We start from the raw sequence: 17,875 nt of genomic DNA on the forward strand, positions 1-17,875 counted from the left end.
TAACAGAATCTTACGGATTCATCAAAGAAATTTCCTGCATGAAAGGATGATTAATAAGGCAATTAGATTGTACAAATAGAACAATTACTTGATTTATTACCCTCCTTAAATTGAAGCACAACTTAGTCTTCAACAAACAGTTGGTATCACCAAGTGACCTTATTGCCACAGAGAGAAATACATTAAATGTTGCCTTCTTACAAAGGTGAACATACTTAAACTTCGGTCAGTTACTGTCACACATTGCAACCTCTCAAGTATAGCTGAAATTGCTTTATAACAGCATTTCCAAATATATTTTCAAACTAAATAATCAAACCAAGTATACAGAAATATATACATTGGCAAAAGTCCTAAATGTCTGTATGAATTACAGCAAGTGTGGTTGATTCCAGCAGCTGCTATAGGTTGAATATTCATGATAGTCAGTAAGCATTTGGCCCTGGGAGGAGCACTGCATCCTCTCTGGAGGCACCGAAAACACACTGCATGCCACTGGCCGTCAGCTGACTATTTCTGTAGGGACAGTGGGGTCCTGGATGAACAGGCTGGTTTGCGGCCACAATCCAAAACAACCCCAAACTCCCACTTCCATCACCTCATTTCCACAAGGTCTGGAGAGATTTTTAATTTAACATGAATTATTTAGAAACATATTTTAAATACTGGAAATAATATTAACCATGTTATAAATACTTAGAATCATAGTAAGAAAAATCCAATTTGTGCCTTTTGACATTTTTTACTATTAAAATCAGTCTGACAAATGTATGGTTAATGTACTTTACACCAATAAGTAACATCACAATGGAATTAATTTTTGCTTACTTTGGGCTGAAACAAAATGTAATTATAATCTTTTGATAAGGTAGTAACCTTCCTTCATTAGGAACACAGGAGATAAAAGTGGTAACATCTATGTCCTTTATTTTCCTTAAGTAGGTAAGATTATTTAAAGCAACATCTGTTCTTTGTCGAGTATTTGTACCCTGTAATAGAAAATCAGAAATCAAAGAGTATCAAGGCAAAACACAAACACAATAAAATATTTTAAGATGAGGTCATAAAATAATTATTGAACTTCCAGAATCCAGATATAGAAAATATGTCCTTAAAGTAACATACATAAATTTGATCAAGGCACACCATAAAATTTAAAGAACTATTGAAAAATTGATTAGAACAGAAACCCCCACAATTAGCCTCTCATCTCTAAGTAGTACTTACCTGGTTTACTTCAAATATAGATTACTATCAAGGTTAGCTTAATTTACTGAATTTTTTGAGGTCACCCTTGAAGACACATGAAATGCAATTGTATCTATCTTCATGTTAAAACCTATTTAGAATAATTAACAGGCTTGTTGGTTATTAATCAGTTCAAAACAATCTGTTTCAGAACATAATCTCTGCTGTACTATTTACTTACCAATTCTTCTCCAACTGAATCATCTTGCATTATGGCCACCCAGTTTATGGGTTCTGGGCTATTATTGTACAGAAGTGCTTGTTCAATCTTTGAAGCTCCAAAGAAAACAGAACCAAACCTTATGCATTTCAACTTTGCACCATTACTCATGTTTAATACTTCAATAATCTGCTCAACCACATGAGCTTTGATATTTAAGAATACATCTGGACGATCTTGCAAACTCACTCTACAAGATAATGAATTATACATATATATTTTAATTAGAACTCTATATACTTTATTTTTCTCCTAAATGTTTATATAAACAGAAATTTTACAAAATCACATTATAATTAAAATTCAAAGGCCTAAGAGCAGTTCCTTTCACAGATATGCCAGAGACTGTCACGTCCTTCTGTCTGTCTGAATCTGCACAGTTGAATGGCATATGTGCCACCTAATTCATTGCCCCCAGGAAACAACAAAGATGGAAAACAATTGCCTGAAGTGACCCCCAAAAGAACTTACTGATATGTCCATATAACCAATCATTCTGTAAAGACTAGAGTTAGATGGGATAATTTATATGGTTTCCTCTAGTTCTGGAATTCTGATCCCACTTCCCCAAGTCCATCAGCCAACCTCATCTCCACCCAAACAACTCAATTCCTTATACAGTAAAGTATCTTAGGATTCTGCAAAGCAAATCACAAATCAATTCCAACATTCCAAAACTGAACTCAGGACCTTCTCCCAAGACCTGAACCTCCTCTGACCTGCCCTTTCTATAACCAGTCACTAAATCTAGTGAAATCTACCTGCATAATGTACCTCCAATCTGAACACTTCCCTCCATACTCCCAATTTATCATGTCTTTTCTGCTTTACTATTATAGTTTCCAGTCTGGATACCCACTTCACATCTGTACTCCTTAATTTGTTTTGTACACTGCTATTAACATATCCTTTCTAAACTGCAAACTAATCAAGACACTCCCATCTTAAAACGTTCCTAAGATTCCAAAGCCTTTACAATAAAACTTAAGTTCCTATCAGGGCTCACAACTGTTTCTCAAATATTTTTTGGCTATGACTTTCAGTAAGAAATGTATTGTATATTGCAGTGTAGTACACACACGCACACACGCGCACACCCGAAACAAGTTTTACAAAACAACATTTGCCCTTACTATGTGAGGTGCATTCTGATATTTTCTATTTCACTGTGTCAATACTGATGGTGATGCATCAAAGTGATTGCACATCCTAATGAACTGAGATATACAGCATGCAAAAATGATGTCCTATGAGGTCCTTAACTGGAACTCTGCACCATTCTGTTCTTCTGGTCTCATCTCTCATCACTCCTCACCTCCATTCCATCTCTCTGCCTCTTCATTGCCTCAGATCTCATGGTATGTAACACTGTCTATTTACCTCTAGGAATTCAATTCTACTTGCTTGGCCTGAAATCACTCCTCTAACCCACTCCCACCACCAAAACACTGGCCCCACACAAACACACACACACACACTCAGCCCAAGTCACATTACTCCTCTTTGCCTGGCTAATTCCTATTCACCTACAAGTGTTTGGTTCTATTATCACCTCCTTGGTGGAGCCCTTTCTTGATCCACTCCCTCCCCTCCACAAAATCCAAACTAGGAGTTCCCATTATGTGGACCCATATGCCATCTTCCAGTTTTTCCCATTTTTGAATCCCCAGGGCTTGGCAAATAGTAGAGACAAATGCTGACTGAAAAACAAAAAAGCTAACATACATTCAAAGACAAAAGGCATATATGAAAAGTGAAACAGAAAAGTATTAACTGCTATACTAGAATTAAGAACCATAGTATACACTCACTTTGCCACTTCATTTACAATTATGGGCTGGTCTGCACAGAAATCCACTTTAATAACCATTGATGACTTGGGTTGCACAATACCATTATTTGGAAAAAAGACAATGGGTAATTGTCCTTGATATTCTGTTTTAAACATACCTGAGGAGAACAAAAGTAGATGGTTTACATTTGGATCATTACAGTGTTACATTCACACTCTTAGTAGGAGACAGACACACATTACAGAGGATATGGTCTACTATGGACCAAGAATCACGGTTTTGATCATAAGTCCAGTCTCTGGAGTCATCCAACAAATGTGAACCTACTGCTAGGATTCAACCCTCATCAATAGCTACAATATATTGTCTGCTTACTGTGTTCAAATACTTACACTAAGAACTGTGCATATGTTATTGTATTTAATCCTCATAATGAAATCTATGATATAGGTTCAATCATGAACACCATTTTATAAACAAGGAAATAGAAGTTTAGAAAGGTTGAGTGACTTGTCCAAAGACTGTGGTAGATTAGACTGTCAACCCCAAATCTTCACCCTTCCCTGCATCCTTACTGTTACCCTCCCAGGGACTAAGGTATGTTTTCCTACCCCTTGACTTTGAGCTTGATCATGTGATTTGCTTTGGCCAATAGCATGGGATTAGAGTGACAACAGGCCAGCTCCAACTCCAGGTGTTCCCTTGTACTTCTATCATGGAAAGTGTTTCTCTTAAGTAGCTGCTTTCCCTTTGGCCTGTGCCCCAGAATAAGCAATTGCGGAGCAGAGCCACCAGCTCACAGGCCTACAGTAACAGAACAGCCCCAGCTGCCTCAGCTTTAAGCAGAGCCACCCAGATAAGACCAGCTTAGATCCATCAAGTTCTAGCTAATCTGCATACAAATGAATAATTAAAAACTAATTGCTTTTTTTAGATACAGAATCATGGAGTGGTTTGTTACATAGCAACAGTTGACCACTGCAGCTAGTAACTAACAGAGCTGGGATTTTCTCTTGGATGTTCCTGACCACAGGGCTCACACTTAAAGCCACTGCCATTTCTCTAGAGATGAAGTAATGCAATTCACACAAGGAAAGGGCAAAAGGAACGGATTTCTAGAACCAAATAGCATATGAGAAGGAAGCTACAAAAATTTCTTATTCTGAAAGCAGAATTGGCCCATAATTTATGGTAATGTTTGGGGCCTGTATTAGAGCATGCAATCCTTGAGATCAGATACTCTTCTTCATCCCTGTGGTCCTGGTACCCCACATAGTGCATGGCACCAAGCAGTGCTCAAAATGTCCAACAAGTGGGAAGTAGCCAGTCCTGAGATTCTTTAAGATCATTATACAATATGAACACAAATGAGCATGCTGCCAAAATAAATCACCTTGAAAATTCCCAATTCACCATTTTTAAGTCACATTTGATAACATTTTCCAAAATTATTCATTTAACTTAGGAGAATAAAATATTAGCATAATAAAGTTACTAAGAATATAAAAAGACGATAAAACTTTAAGTACAGAGATGATCTGATGAAAAAGACAAATTTACAGTAACACAATTTGTTAATCCAATCACTTTAGAGACATGTTAATGATATATTTAAAGTTTATTGTTTTCTGCCATAAAATAAAACAAAAATTGGTACAATTATATCCATTATAAATAAATATTATTGACTCAATTCTCCAGAAAAAGAAAACTCTGTGAGTTCAGTTAAGGCTGAGTCAGTGAAATAGTTCCTCTACTGTAACCACTTTGAGCCAGGTTGACTGAGGAAACGTGAGTGTCCAGGAAAAATCCTAAGGATTCACTTTTAACGTACTGAAAAAAAGGACAGCAGTCTACAAAAGAGAATAAAAGAGGTGGAGAAAAAGAGTAATTCTAACATCTATAGTGAATACTTACTGAACACTTAATATATGTCAAAGATTGTTATAATTAAGCATTTTATTCATCATCACCACAAGTATGGGAGGAAGGCACTATGTTTATTTCTAATGTATAAATGAGGCAATGAATGTTTGAGAAATGTAAATTCCTTGCCTGGCCTCCCAGCCAGTTAATATTGCAAGCAAGATTTGGGCCCTGAAAGACCTCACTCTAAGACTTAAACTATTATTAACCACTATTTCATATAGAAGAGTGATGGGTCATAGAAGGCCAAATTTTGGGTTTTTTTCTTTAAATTTTCAAGACAATAGCTGTGGCCAACTGTGTCAAATGTAGCTAATAAGCCACGTCAAATAAAAAGACTTGTCTGCTGAAGACACTTAGGAGAGCACATGGGATGTGAGGGCACCCATAGCTGTGGCTAAGATGAAGGATTCTTTGCACAAACCTGTGTTTTTTTAATCTGAATTGTTCTACCTTCTCTAGAAAAGCAACTTAGGCACTGAGTGGTGAAGTAGTCATTGTCACTTTGCCTTTACTCCCTCAAAATACTTTTAGAAACAATTAGATTTTTGTGTAAAAGTATTTCTAAGATCAAGTCAGGGCCCACAGTCTGTGGTTTAATAGGATTCTACTGAAAATCAAGTCACCTACCCAAGGCCATCGTTACTTCTTATGCATGCTTTTTATTTTTTATGTTTCCTTGGGTCATATCAAGGCATGTAAAGGATGTACCAGTCTCCACATATCTCCAAATGATTAAGTTTTGGAGACTTCAGAATGCTCACATGGGATTAAACAGGTTACTTCTGAGTTCAATCACCTTTCATTGAAAACTTAATGGTTCTTCTTGGAAACTCTGAGAGATTGTTGATTAAACAAAGGCTTACTGAATGACTGTTATATCCCCAACATTGTGTTACACATGAAAATTATGTTGACATTCCATGACATCAGTTTCCAATAAAACAAAACTGAAAACAAACAAAAAGCACTGAGAATAAGTAGTGGGTGCTTCTCTGGGTAGTTAGGGAGGATCTCAAGGACTACTCCTGGTTTTGGTCCATTTTAGCAAACTTCCTGACTTACAGATGATGCCAGACTTTTCTAGACAGTGAAGTAGAGAGAGGATGCTGATGATTGGGGGAAGAGGGACAGCGGGCATTAAGAGCAAGAGAAAGGTCACATGTTTGGGGCAAAACACCAGAAATAAATCTGAGGGATGATAAAAGGTAGCTGTTCAAACCCAGAAATGGTGTGTAAAGATCACACTAGGGACTTTAGAGACTATTCTTCATTGTAATGCTGTAGCAGAAAAATACTAAAATATTTAAGAATACTGAGGGGAAGAGGGAAATGATTGCAATTCAAGGCATGTTCAAATAATATTTTTTTCAATTTTTAATGATAAAATACTGGGAAACAATAAAATCATAAAAGAAAACATGGAGTTCACCAGCTCACAAAACACTAATATTAGAAACATTTTAAAGACTGAACCATGTCTCTTCAAAATGAAAAGACAAGTACTACTTTGTAAACTTAGGAGACATTCTTTGTGTAAGAAAACAAAATGTATTCAACAATGTTCAGCTAAATCCATGGATGATTACTCCATAACAGACTATTAAAATAAAACATCATGAAGTTGTTATGTAGATATTCTCTGGGATCTACGAAACAGAAGAGAATAGCCTCAGCAACACTAGCAGAGAGAGAAAATAAAGCTGTACAAAACATGAATCTGCTGAGCGTGGCTTTTAAATGCCCTATTAAGTATACATATACAATGGTAAATATGATCTTTGATTCTAAAACTATAAAATACCTCACATAAAATCCTTTATGAAAATTTTATTAAAATCATTTTTGGTCACTGAATCTATTTTCTGCATAAGTGTTTTTCTTCATGAAAATACATTATTGTTCTTGTGAATATTTATATATTATGTTTGTGGGTAATGAGGACTTTATGACACTTTACAGGCACTTGCTACTGTGAATATAAAACATACAATCAATTTTGGTTAAGGGTGGAAAAAATAACACCATTCAACTTCAGGAATGAGGGACAAAATTAACACTAAGAAAATGTGTTTCATAGAAATCAATTTGTTTCACTTTGTAACATAATAGTAACTAACATTTAACAGTACTCAATTATAATTTACCAAGTACAGTATTCACTACAAATACTATGCACACAAAATATTAACACAATACTAAAATTCAATGTGGATTACTTTTTCGGAAAGGTATTGACCAAGGTCTGAGGCTTAATTTTATTTTATTAAGTAAAATAATACTAAATATTCAATTAAAATTAAAACCATTTTTGTTTTACTTAGAGAGAACTTTTATATGTAGTAAAACTATACACTGGGGTGAGACTTTAGAATAAAGGCAAGATATGAACAAAACTTTGAAGGATTTGGAATGGACAACACTTAAGAGAGATTTTAGAAAGTAAAATAATACAAATAAAATTCTCTCAATTACGTATATCACTGCTCTAAAATACAAGCAGAGAATCTAAAGGACCGTACAGCTCATCGTCAATCACCATAAAGGACTTCATCCTTAAAGTCAGACCACAAATGAGCTTAAAATTCCACAACCCCACAGGCATCAGAAATTCAATAATTTAAAAACCAAAGCATGCCAAGTGAAACAAGCAACATTCAAGGAGGGACAATTTTCAATTTTATTTATTCATACCCCAGGAATAAAATCAGTAAAATGACAGACTGCCTCTGTTTTAATAATTCCCACTGTCCATTCAAGCAGCCCCAAAGAACATCCTCACTTAGTGTACGAACTAGTTTGGATTTAAGACCTGTTCTATGTATCCAACAAGCAGTCTCATTGAGAAATGCCCTCCCTGTGTGGAGCTAGTTCTCATCTCAGCTTGGCAGAAATATTAGTCTTGCCATCCCAGATGTGGACCATCCAATCAAGAGAATGCAAGGATACGTGATTTTACGCCACTGTATACTATCAATGAAGAGTGTGCATGCATGTGCAGACATGTGCACACACACACCCTATGCTTTTATGGAAACTCTTTGGACACAGTAAGAATCTCTAGAAATAATCCAGTCTGGAGAAGAGAGATTGAGACACTTAGTTTTTCAATAAAAAGTAAGAGCCTTTTAGGCATCATCGTATGAATTCAAAGTTGAATGTGACAGAGAAAAAGAACAAATATTTATTGAGTGCCTGTGATACGTACCATATTATATTCTTAAGTACATACAAAATTAACCACAGTACATTTTATTAGCCACAATTTATAAATGAGGAATCCGAAGTTCAATGTCCTTAAAGATACTTGCCCCAGATCACACAGCTAGTAAGGCACTGGGCCCTGATTCTATCGCTGGATAACTAAGGACTATGTCACTTCCATGACACCATCTTGCCTTCTATCCTCAGGGAGATCATCAATCATCTGAGAGTCAGGTAGTGTTAATAAGAATCATAAGGAGGTGGAATCATCTTTCCTGAAATTGCCTATCAGTCTTCTACAGTCATCTTATTTAAGGGCTTTCAGTGTTGAGCTATCTCAAATGATAGACATCATTTTGAGGGTGGGGAGTGGTGTGAATCAGAGAATCTATTAATTACACAAGGTGTACATTTCAAATAATACTAATTTTCTTCCAAAAGAGTAAAATAATTTATATGACAGAAAGTACTTACCTGGCACTGTGCCATGGTTAACGATGTTAATCTCTTTACAATGTACTTTATTATTGGCAACCAAAATCCCAAAATTAACTTCTGACTCAATTTCCAGTTGACAGGATGGAATCAACCTAAAGGAGGAGAAAATAGGACCACATCATGAATTTTAACAATTATAACCTCATGGTTAAATCTACAGGAGGACATATACAGACATTTTAATCTTAACTTCTTAAAAGATAATTCAGTTTCCTTACAGGTCTACCGGTGGCACATCTGTCAGTAAAAGGAACTGTGAAATAAAGACATGAAAAAAAGGTAATGAGGTGGGGAGGGTATAACTCAGTGGTAGAGCACGTGCTTAGCATGCACAAGGTCCTGGGTTCAATCCCCAGTACCTCCATCTAAAAATAAATGAATGAATAAATAAATCTAATTGCCTACCCCCCTAAAAATTTTTTTAAATAAAAAACTATAAACTCTTTAAAAAAAAAAGATGAGACACATTTTAAACAAAAAAATCAGACTTCACGCATAAGTACACGGTATACCCTCCCAAGTACTCACTTTGAGAGTCTACCTACATATGTCAATCAGTATTTTTGTACATCAAAACCTATATGGAACTCTGTTTTGGAATCTCCACCTAAGCCTATAATATATTCTTTTGCCTCTCCTCAAAAAGGGTGGGACTGATCTTAACAAAGTAGTTTGGATGATGCCAAATCTGATGAAATAAAAGCAGATGTGATAAGATAAAATACCTTTTGGGGACTAAAACAAGGTCTAAGAGGAAAAGGATACAACTGATTTTTCATATGTGTCTCTAAAGGGCTCACTGTAGCATATCTTTAACATATGCTTTCAAATGCATTTTAAAAATCCATTCTAATCGTACATACACATCTCATAAGGATGGCTATAGAGAGAGAGAGAGAGAGAGAGAGAGAGAGAGAGATAGATAGATAGATAGATAGATAGATAGATAGATAAGATAGATAAACAATTTATGGTTTATAAAGTACCATTAAGTATATTATCCTGTTTGATACTAATAAAATTCCTGAAAGGTAGGCAAGTACTACAGCTCCTACGATTTAGTTGAAAAGGCAAAGACTTAAAAAGCTTAAATGATTTCTCTGAGGAATTATCCAGATAAAACCTTGTGAACTTAACCATAAATCCATTTTGTTAGACTTCAGGTACATTACCCTTACAAACCTAACAATAGTAAGAATAGCATCAATAGTAAATATAGTAATAACTGATCTATTGAGTCCTTAGATAATGTGCCAGACAGATGAATTAAGTGATTTACTCCACTTTGGATACAACCTCCAAAGTATAAATATATATATATATATATACACACACACACACACAATCATATATACATACATACACACAAAAATTCATAAACAAAAATACCTGAACAAAACATTCACAAATAATGCTTTATGCATTGGTGGTCTGGGCCTTCTTTCTGGGACCCGTGTTTATAAGTGGTTGTGTATTCTTGGATAGGTACAGACATTCCAGAGATCAGCTAGGACTGTTTTATATATGCTGCATGTTCTAAGAAATACCTATGTTCTTCTCATAAACTTAATTTTGTGACAGGAAAAGGAAAGATCAATGACCTTAGTGTATACATAATTGCACTGAGAAAGAATGCAGGATCTAAAAGAGGAACTAGTTATACAAATAATACACAATGTGAAGCTGAACATTTTTTTCAAACTATTTCTTGAGCTGGATGTGGATGTGTATCTTAAGAATAATTTTTTCTTTTTCTTTAATGGAGGCACTAGGGATTGAACCCAGGACCATGCATGCTAAGTATGCACTCTAACACTAGCTACATCCCTCCTCCCAAGAATAACTTCCTAAGAATCTTCACAAACACGCACATGTACATATGTGCATATACATTTTTATGATTTACCTTAGAAGTAAGGGCATGGTAATATATAACTGTTTCTCTGGCTTTCCTATTGGTTTCTCTTCTTCTGTATAAAAAACTTGTTCTGGCCCCATATGCAATACAACATGTCAAGATAGTTGACCTCTGAGGACAATAAACTATCTAGCCACCTATCAAGAGAAGTGCCTCCTGATTCCTAATACTCTCTGCAAGATGAGTTACCAATTCAACTCAATCTTAGGGCCACAGTTGAAGGAAATTCTGTAGAAGAACGACCAACACACCAATGCCATGTACTCAGGTATGCTCTGATAGTTAAAGAAATATCTTACAATGGTACAAAGCAATAGCTTAATCCTTTCCTAACGTGTCAACAGTTTGATTTGCAGATGACATGTTGTGTTGAAGCAGAACTTAACAACGTGGAGAACCAAAATAATTGCAGATCTAACTTTAGTTTATGAAAATGAAAAAACATAAGGGAAATTATAAAAAGGTACATGTCTAAAATCAATATTAATATTAATATTCCAATATTAACTCTGATAGTGATGGACAGAAACAAAACAATAACATCAATGGAATCATATTTTGCTGGGGAAAAGAAGGAACATACATAAAAAATACTTAAAAATTTTAACAATAACTTTAACACGTAATTTTATAAAGAACAGAACTGTACTTTTTTCTGCATAGAATGAAAAGGACAATGTTCTGGTCAAATAAATAATTTGTATCAAAGTTAATCTCCCAATCAGTTACTTATTTCTGTGTTATATTCATTATAGTGGTCGATATTTTTCAGCCAATCTCAAAAGAACACTATCTTGATTTTTTTGAAGCCAAACATCCACATTATTTAAAATTCCATGAAGTAAATATGACAATAATTTAAAATTAAAATGTGACTATGAGTTCACAATAATCCATTTAAGAATACATGCATCATAAAAGCAGAAAGTAGAACGGTGGTTACGAGAGGCTAGGTGTGTAGGAGAATTGGGGAAATGTTGTTTAAAGCTACAAACTAGGAACTGGTAGATAACTAAGTACCAATGAGCTAATGTACAGCATAGTCATCACAGGCAAGAATCTACTATAAACTTCAATGCTGCTAACAGGCTAGACCTTAATTGTTCCCACCACAAAAAAAGAAATGATGACTATGTAATGTGATACAAGTGTTAGCTAACCTCATGGCAGTAATCATATTGCAATGTATAAATGTATCATATCAACATATACACCTTTAACTTACACAATGTTATACACCAATTATATTCAAATTTTAAAAAAAGAAAGAAAAGTCGGATGAGAAGGAACAATCATTGAAGAAGTATAGTAGAAGGGAAGTCAGGAGAATAAAGTGGCCCACAAAGGCAGCAATGGTTAATTGTGTCTACTATTACGGAGAAATGGAATTAAGATGAAGACAAAGGAGGTAGCCATAGACTGGCAACATGCAAGCGCCATTTCACTGGAAAGCTGGGGAAGACAGCTCATTTAGAGTTTGTTGAAGTGAGAATGGAGAGTGAGATTGTGGAGACGTAAAAATAGCATTCTTTAATAAATCTTGCTGTCAAGAGGTCCAAAAAAAGTGGTGGAAATAAAATAGGATGTGAGGTCAAGGAAAAAGGAATATATGCAATTGTTGAACTTTTTTAAAGTGATTTTAATTTCAAAAACAACAGAAAACTTGTCTTCCATTTGTTCTGAACACCACAATTTGCTAAAAATTTGTTCCCTAAGTTCAGTTGTAAGGAAACTGTAGAAATAAAAAGCACTATTAGAGAGAACATATGATATTACTTCAACCCTTTTTATCTGAAGAATGCTCAAAATGTTAGCATGAAATATGAAGAATACATACCCAATTAGAGGTATCTCTAGTGTTTTATTTCCTACTGAAATAAGTAGTTGGTCGAAGGTGTCTTCATCTTTATCAGGATGATATTCCACTATAGCTGTCGTCTGAAGTCCAGATGCAAGGGCTTTATCCAGATTGGTCAAAAGCAGTTTGAACTTCAGTGGAAGAAAAAAAAATCAAATTATATATCTTAACTGCTAATAAGAAAATAATATGAGCAACTATAGTTAGGAGTGTACATTATTTCAAGAGGTATATCAAGGCATAGGCAATATTCCTGCCCTAAGGGCAAAGACTTAATGACCGTATTTTTACCTGTCAGATTCTAGAGGCTTCAGATATGCTTTTAATGGTACATGAATTGAAACTGAAAATGCAGTCAGTTGAGAAATATGTTAATACTCATGGGCTCCTTTAGAAGGATGAGGTATTAAAATACAGGGGAAAAAAAGGAAGAATAATCTAATAAAAGTGTTACTCAATCTATATATACATAATATATACATACATGCATAGATATATACATAAATACATATGACATTTTATACACTCTTTGCATAAGGACTTAGACTTCCCAATTTGGAGAAAATATAACAAGGAATAGACCAAAGAGGAAAAAGAACTTTTGTTCTTGAAAAACATTTGCTAGACTCCAGGAAAAATCTGAAGGGGGTAAGAGAAGAACTGCTGTGTGTGGAGTCCTTCTGACGGGTCAGGCTTCCACATCTATTAGCTCACTGAATAAACTTCTACAGTCCTGTATGGCGGATACTAAGGCTCCCAGCAGAGAGAGGAGAAACTGGGACCTGTCCAGTGCAGCTAAAGCCTCAGTGAGGATTCAAAACACACATCTATCTGACTCTAAAACTTAAGCTCTTCCCCTACAGCTAGAGTCTCTCTCCTGAAAATACAATCTCTTACAGGAAGCAGACTATAGACCCCTTGAAAACTAAATAATGTAAGACAGGAACTAATCAAGTATCATATGAGTGATGCAGACATAAGTATCATGAAAATCCATGAGAGAACATGATGGCTGTGGGCTCAAAAGGAGTGCACTTAACCAAGGCTTAGAGGATGGATGTCAAAGGTGGAGAAACAGCAAAAAGGTGCTCCCTGTGGGGGCAGGAATAGCTCAGGCACAAGCAGAGAAAATAATGAGCAAAATACTCTCTCAGCAGGCAGCTAAGAAGCTAGCCTTGCTGGGCAAGAGCTTCAGTCAGTAACAATGGAGGGCATGTGGAAATTTATTATTCAGGGCTTTTCATGCCATACTGAGTCTAAGCAATGCTTCCAGCAATGAGTGATATAAAGCACAGGTGCGATGTGTCAATGGCACTGCTCTGAAAGCATCCTACTTTCAGCAAACAATGATTCCAATACCTCGTAACCACCACAGCCCAACTCTCCACCTCCCAACAATCACTAAACAGTAAGAAAACAAGGGATAGGTTACTCCCCACATAGGTCTTTGGGTGCTAGAAGCCCACCTATCAGGTATGACCATCTCCCTTTAAAACCGCTCTGTCTTCAAGAAGGCAAACTGGTGCTTCAGCAGCATGTGATTTGGGCTAAACTACGTTTCTGAGCTCCCTCAGTGGTCTGAAAAGGTGTGTAAGGCACCACCCCAACTCTTGAACTGACTGTTGAGGTAAAAGGAACAATTACTGGGAGTCATCTGGACACAGGTCCAAACTATAAAGAATGCCTGTAAATGCAATTGGTATCCAGGTAGGAAATAATCTGGAGATAAGACTTGTTTGAGAAAATAAGAATTCACTTTGACCCTTAAGGATGGGTAAGATCTGGAAGGCAGTGATTCTGGGGAGGGAGAGGTGGGGTGAAAACATGGGTCAATAGAAAAGGAAGTCTGAGCCACGGTAGATAAGAGGACAATCATGAGTAAGACTGGCCTGACTGAACCGGAGGTCACAGGAGTCAGCACAACAGTGAAGATAAGGATTGTGTCTTCATAGTTTCTAACAGCCACCCAGAGATGGCATACGGCACTGCATGTGGCACACAGTAGGTACTCAACACACAGGCGATGGCAGGATCTTGAGTCAGGGTGGAAAACAAATACTGCTCTGTCAGGAGAATCATGTTCTAAGTAATTACAATACTGCTGATAACAATGCCCGTTACATAGCACCCTGTTTTTACTTTTTCTTTTTCCCTCAAAGACAAGTTAATACACTTTTTTCTCATCTATCCTTTCCCTAATTCCCTTTATTCCTCTGAAGGACCAGGAGAGCATACCATAGTCTTGCAACAAAGAGAAGTCGACATTGATACTGAGCACATGGCTTTGACCCCTAACTAGTAAGCCTGGAGGGCCATTCTCTTGACAATGTTGTGGAGCCCCCTGGCACTCTCTGGAGTCATAAAACCCCCACCATTGGGCTCTCTGTGTGCATGGATCCATTGACACCTTAACACCCACTCCCTACTGCAGGACCCTTCACATACCTGCATTTCTGCAACACAGAAAACATTATCTCTTGATGTGTGTTTACCCTAACAAAACTCATCGCCCCAGGAGATAGCCCATCTCACAATACCCTAGGCAACAGGCCTTACATCCTGCCCTGATCAAAGTCATAAAACCTATTGTTCAGAGAAGTCCTTAACAGATCTTACAACCAATCAGGTACCTGTGCACCAATTGATCACGCAGTCCCTACTCCTTGCGTGCACAGCACCCTCCTTGCAATAAATGACCCTGCACACTCATCCTGGGTGCTCAAGCAGGCACCTCTCGCCTGTGTGGCCCACTGTTACCTATAGCAGCGTAAATACTAAACTTTCCTAAACTTTTCTCAGACTCTGGTAATTCTTCTACCAACCCACGTGTCACTGTTGCCATGTGTACCTACAACAAAGGTCAAGACCTGTGGTCTAAGTATAAAGTGAAATAAAACTTAATTATATTATTATTCTTCTGACTACATAAAAACCACACATACAAGTGCCTCCTGAACATCCATAAAATAGTGTTTGCCCACATCTGGGATTTTTTGCCAGCTTGAGTTTTAAAAGACTGTATTTTCAGATATGCATTCAATTATTCAATAAATATGTATTAAGTTAGTGAAATAATAAACTTTTTCTCTAATTTTATAGTGTTTGGACTAATCACGTACTTCTCGATTTAAAGAGTAGTTAATAGTCTCTATGATGTACTATTTTATTACAAAATAAACACATTACTATTGTTAAAACACGCAAATACAAAAATCAATAAAGAAGAGTCCATTTATATGAAACTCAAGAACTGACAAAATTAATCTGGTTTGTCACAAATCAGTATAGTGGTCACCTCCATGGGGTGATTATTCCAGGTACTGTAGGGAATCTTCTGGAGTGCTGGAAATATTTTACGATTTGATCCAAGTGGTGGCTACATAGGTATATATGTATATAAAAATTCATCATTTTATTTACAAGATTTGTGCTCCTTAGTGTAGGTAAACAGTACATCAACTTTTTAAAGTGTAAAAAGTAGAGCATAAAAGTCCTTTTACTCATTTCCCTTCTAACCATTACTGTACATTTCTCTATGTATATATATGTAATTTTAACTAACCAAATCATAGACACCTTTTCATTTCTACACATCGAAGTCCAGCTGCATTCAATACTATTTATCATTAAGACTATCCTATAAAAAAATGCAGTTATTACTTACATAACAAAAATTCTTATCACCTGTCCTATAGCGTCTCCCTGAGAACAAGTGATCATAGTAAACTAATATTCATTCACACAGATACTCTAAAATAACAGTGAGACAGAGATGAAATTCTGTCAACTTTTAAAGCAGAAGATAGGGATAGCCTCTCAGAACATTAATTTTGCTGATAATCAGACCTGTACTGACTCCCTCATTAGTTTCTAAGTCTTATGAGGGCAGAGCTGTCTGCATCCTACACTCCCACACCTACTGCCTGTTATGTAGCCAGTGCTCAACAAATGTGTGTTAGAATGTGAAATGATAAACCTTTCCACTATCCTACAGTATCTGGAGTAATCAGGCACTTTATGATCCAAAGGGTAGCTAATAGAGAATCTGCTGTCATAAATCTACAATATCGTGAAGCATAGATTTGGGGCTGTTAAGAGGAGAGAGATACGGAATCCTCTTCCTTTCTCTTGAAACTCCCAAAGAAATTGGGAGGCTCCAGAATAACTTTTCTCCACCCTGTCTCCCAACCCCAAGCAAAAAGGAAAAACAACGAAGCAAACCACCAAACCAGCCAGCACACATAATTCACAGAGACACCGAAATCACCAGGAAGTTCAATCCTGCCGGCATGCCCGCAGGAGCCGGGTGCCCACTCCCCAGGGTAAGTTAGAAGCCCAGGTAGGGGGGCTTTTTCAAATCCGCAGCCCTCCTGAGGACCTTCTTCCAACACCCCTGGGGGTGTTACCTGTGGTTTGACAGGGTCCTGAAACCGGATCTTCTGATTGCATCGGCCGAGATTGTGTACGGTGACTGGGAGGCGGTAGACCTTCCCGGCCAGCGCGTCCAGGAACTTCACCTCCGACGGGGTCACCCGCAGCTGCAGGTCCTTCTTTGGGGTCTCCAAGCCCCGGGCGACGAGGGAGCTCCTCTCGGTCTCCATAGCCGTCCTCTAGGGAGCCGGCAAACGGTTGCGGATTTGACCCAGGAGTAGGGTGGACGCTGTCGCTAGGCAACCGCCTGACACCGCGCGGTAGCCTCCGGCCCAACCGGCTTTGGCGCGCAGCCTAAATCGCGCGAGTTGGCGACTCCAACAGAGACTGCCGGCGTAAATCCCCAGGATCGCAGGTGTCTTCAGATAAACTGGAAAACGTGCTTGGTAGCCCAAATCCCAGAGGCATCTCATCTTGCATTGCCTGGCAGGATTTTAAGATGGCATTGATGGATAGGCACGCTCCTAGATCTCTCAAGATTAAGCTTAAAGACCATCTACTTTAGGATCTACACAGAAGTCTAGCTTGAGCCAGTCTTATGGAGAATGGGCAGGAGGCAATTTTGAGAACTGACCCTTCAAATAAATATCTTTGTAGAAAACTTAACCATAACTGTTTTACAAGGTTCCCATAGTGCCAAGATAAATAAGTTATTACTTCACTATAAAGCAGCCCAAAATATAAAGACAAGTTTTAACATTTCTTAGAATTGTTGTTGTCAATAGTTGAAAACAGTGGAAGTAGTGGTCGTGGTCATTATTATTTGCAAATTCTTATGA

At 37.1% G+C, this 17,875-nt stretch overlaps 1 protein-coding gene across 1 annotated transcript in view; it reads right to left on the bottom strand.

Moving 5' to 3' along the window:
* The window catches only part of CFAP47 (cilia and flagella associated protein 47), a 419,927-nt gene extending 402,661 nt beyond the window's left edge, over nt 1-17,266 (bottom strand). Inside the window, exons 1-6 of the mRNA XM_064483196.1 lie at nt 17,072-17,266; nt 12,645-12,796; nt 8,866-8,981; nt 3,280-3,418; nt 1,430-1,658; nt 829-989 (exon numbers count right to left, since the gene is read on the bottom strand). Coding sequence (XP_064339266.1) covers nt 829-989; nt 1,430-1,658; nt 3,280-3,418; nt 8,866-8,981; nt 12,645-12,796; nt 17,072-17,266 — 992 coding nt within the window. The remainder of the gene's footprint in view (nt 1-828; nt 990-1,429; nt 1,659-3,279; nt 3,419-8,865; nt 8,982-12,644; nt 12,797-17,071) is intronic.
* Between the last annotated feature and the right edge of the window lie 609 nt (nt 17,267-17,875).

This window comes from Camelus dromedarius, chromosome X, assembly GCF_036321535.1.
Source record: "Camelus dromedarius isolate mCamDro1 chromosome X, mCamDro1.pat, whole genome shotgun sequence".
Lineage (NCBI taxonomy): Eukaryota > Metazoa > Chordata > Mammalia > Artiodactyla > Camelidae > Camelus > Camelus dromedarius.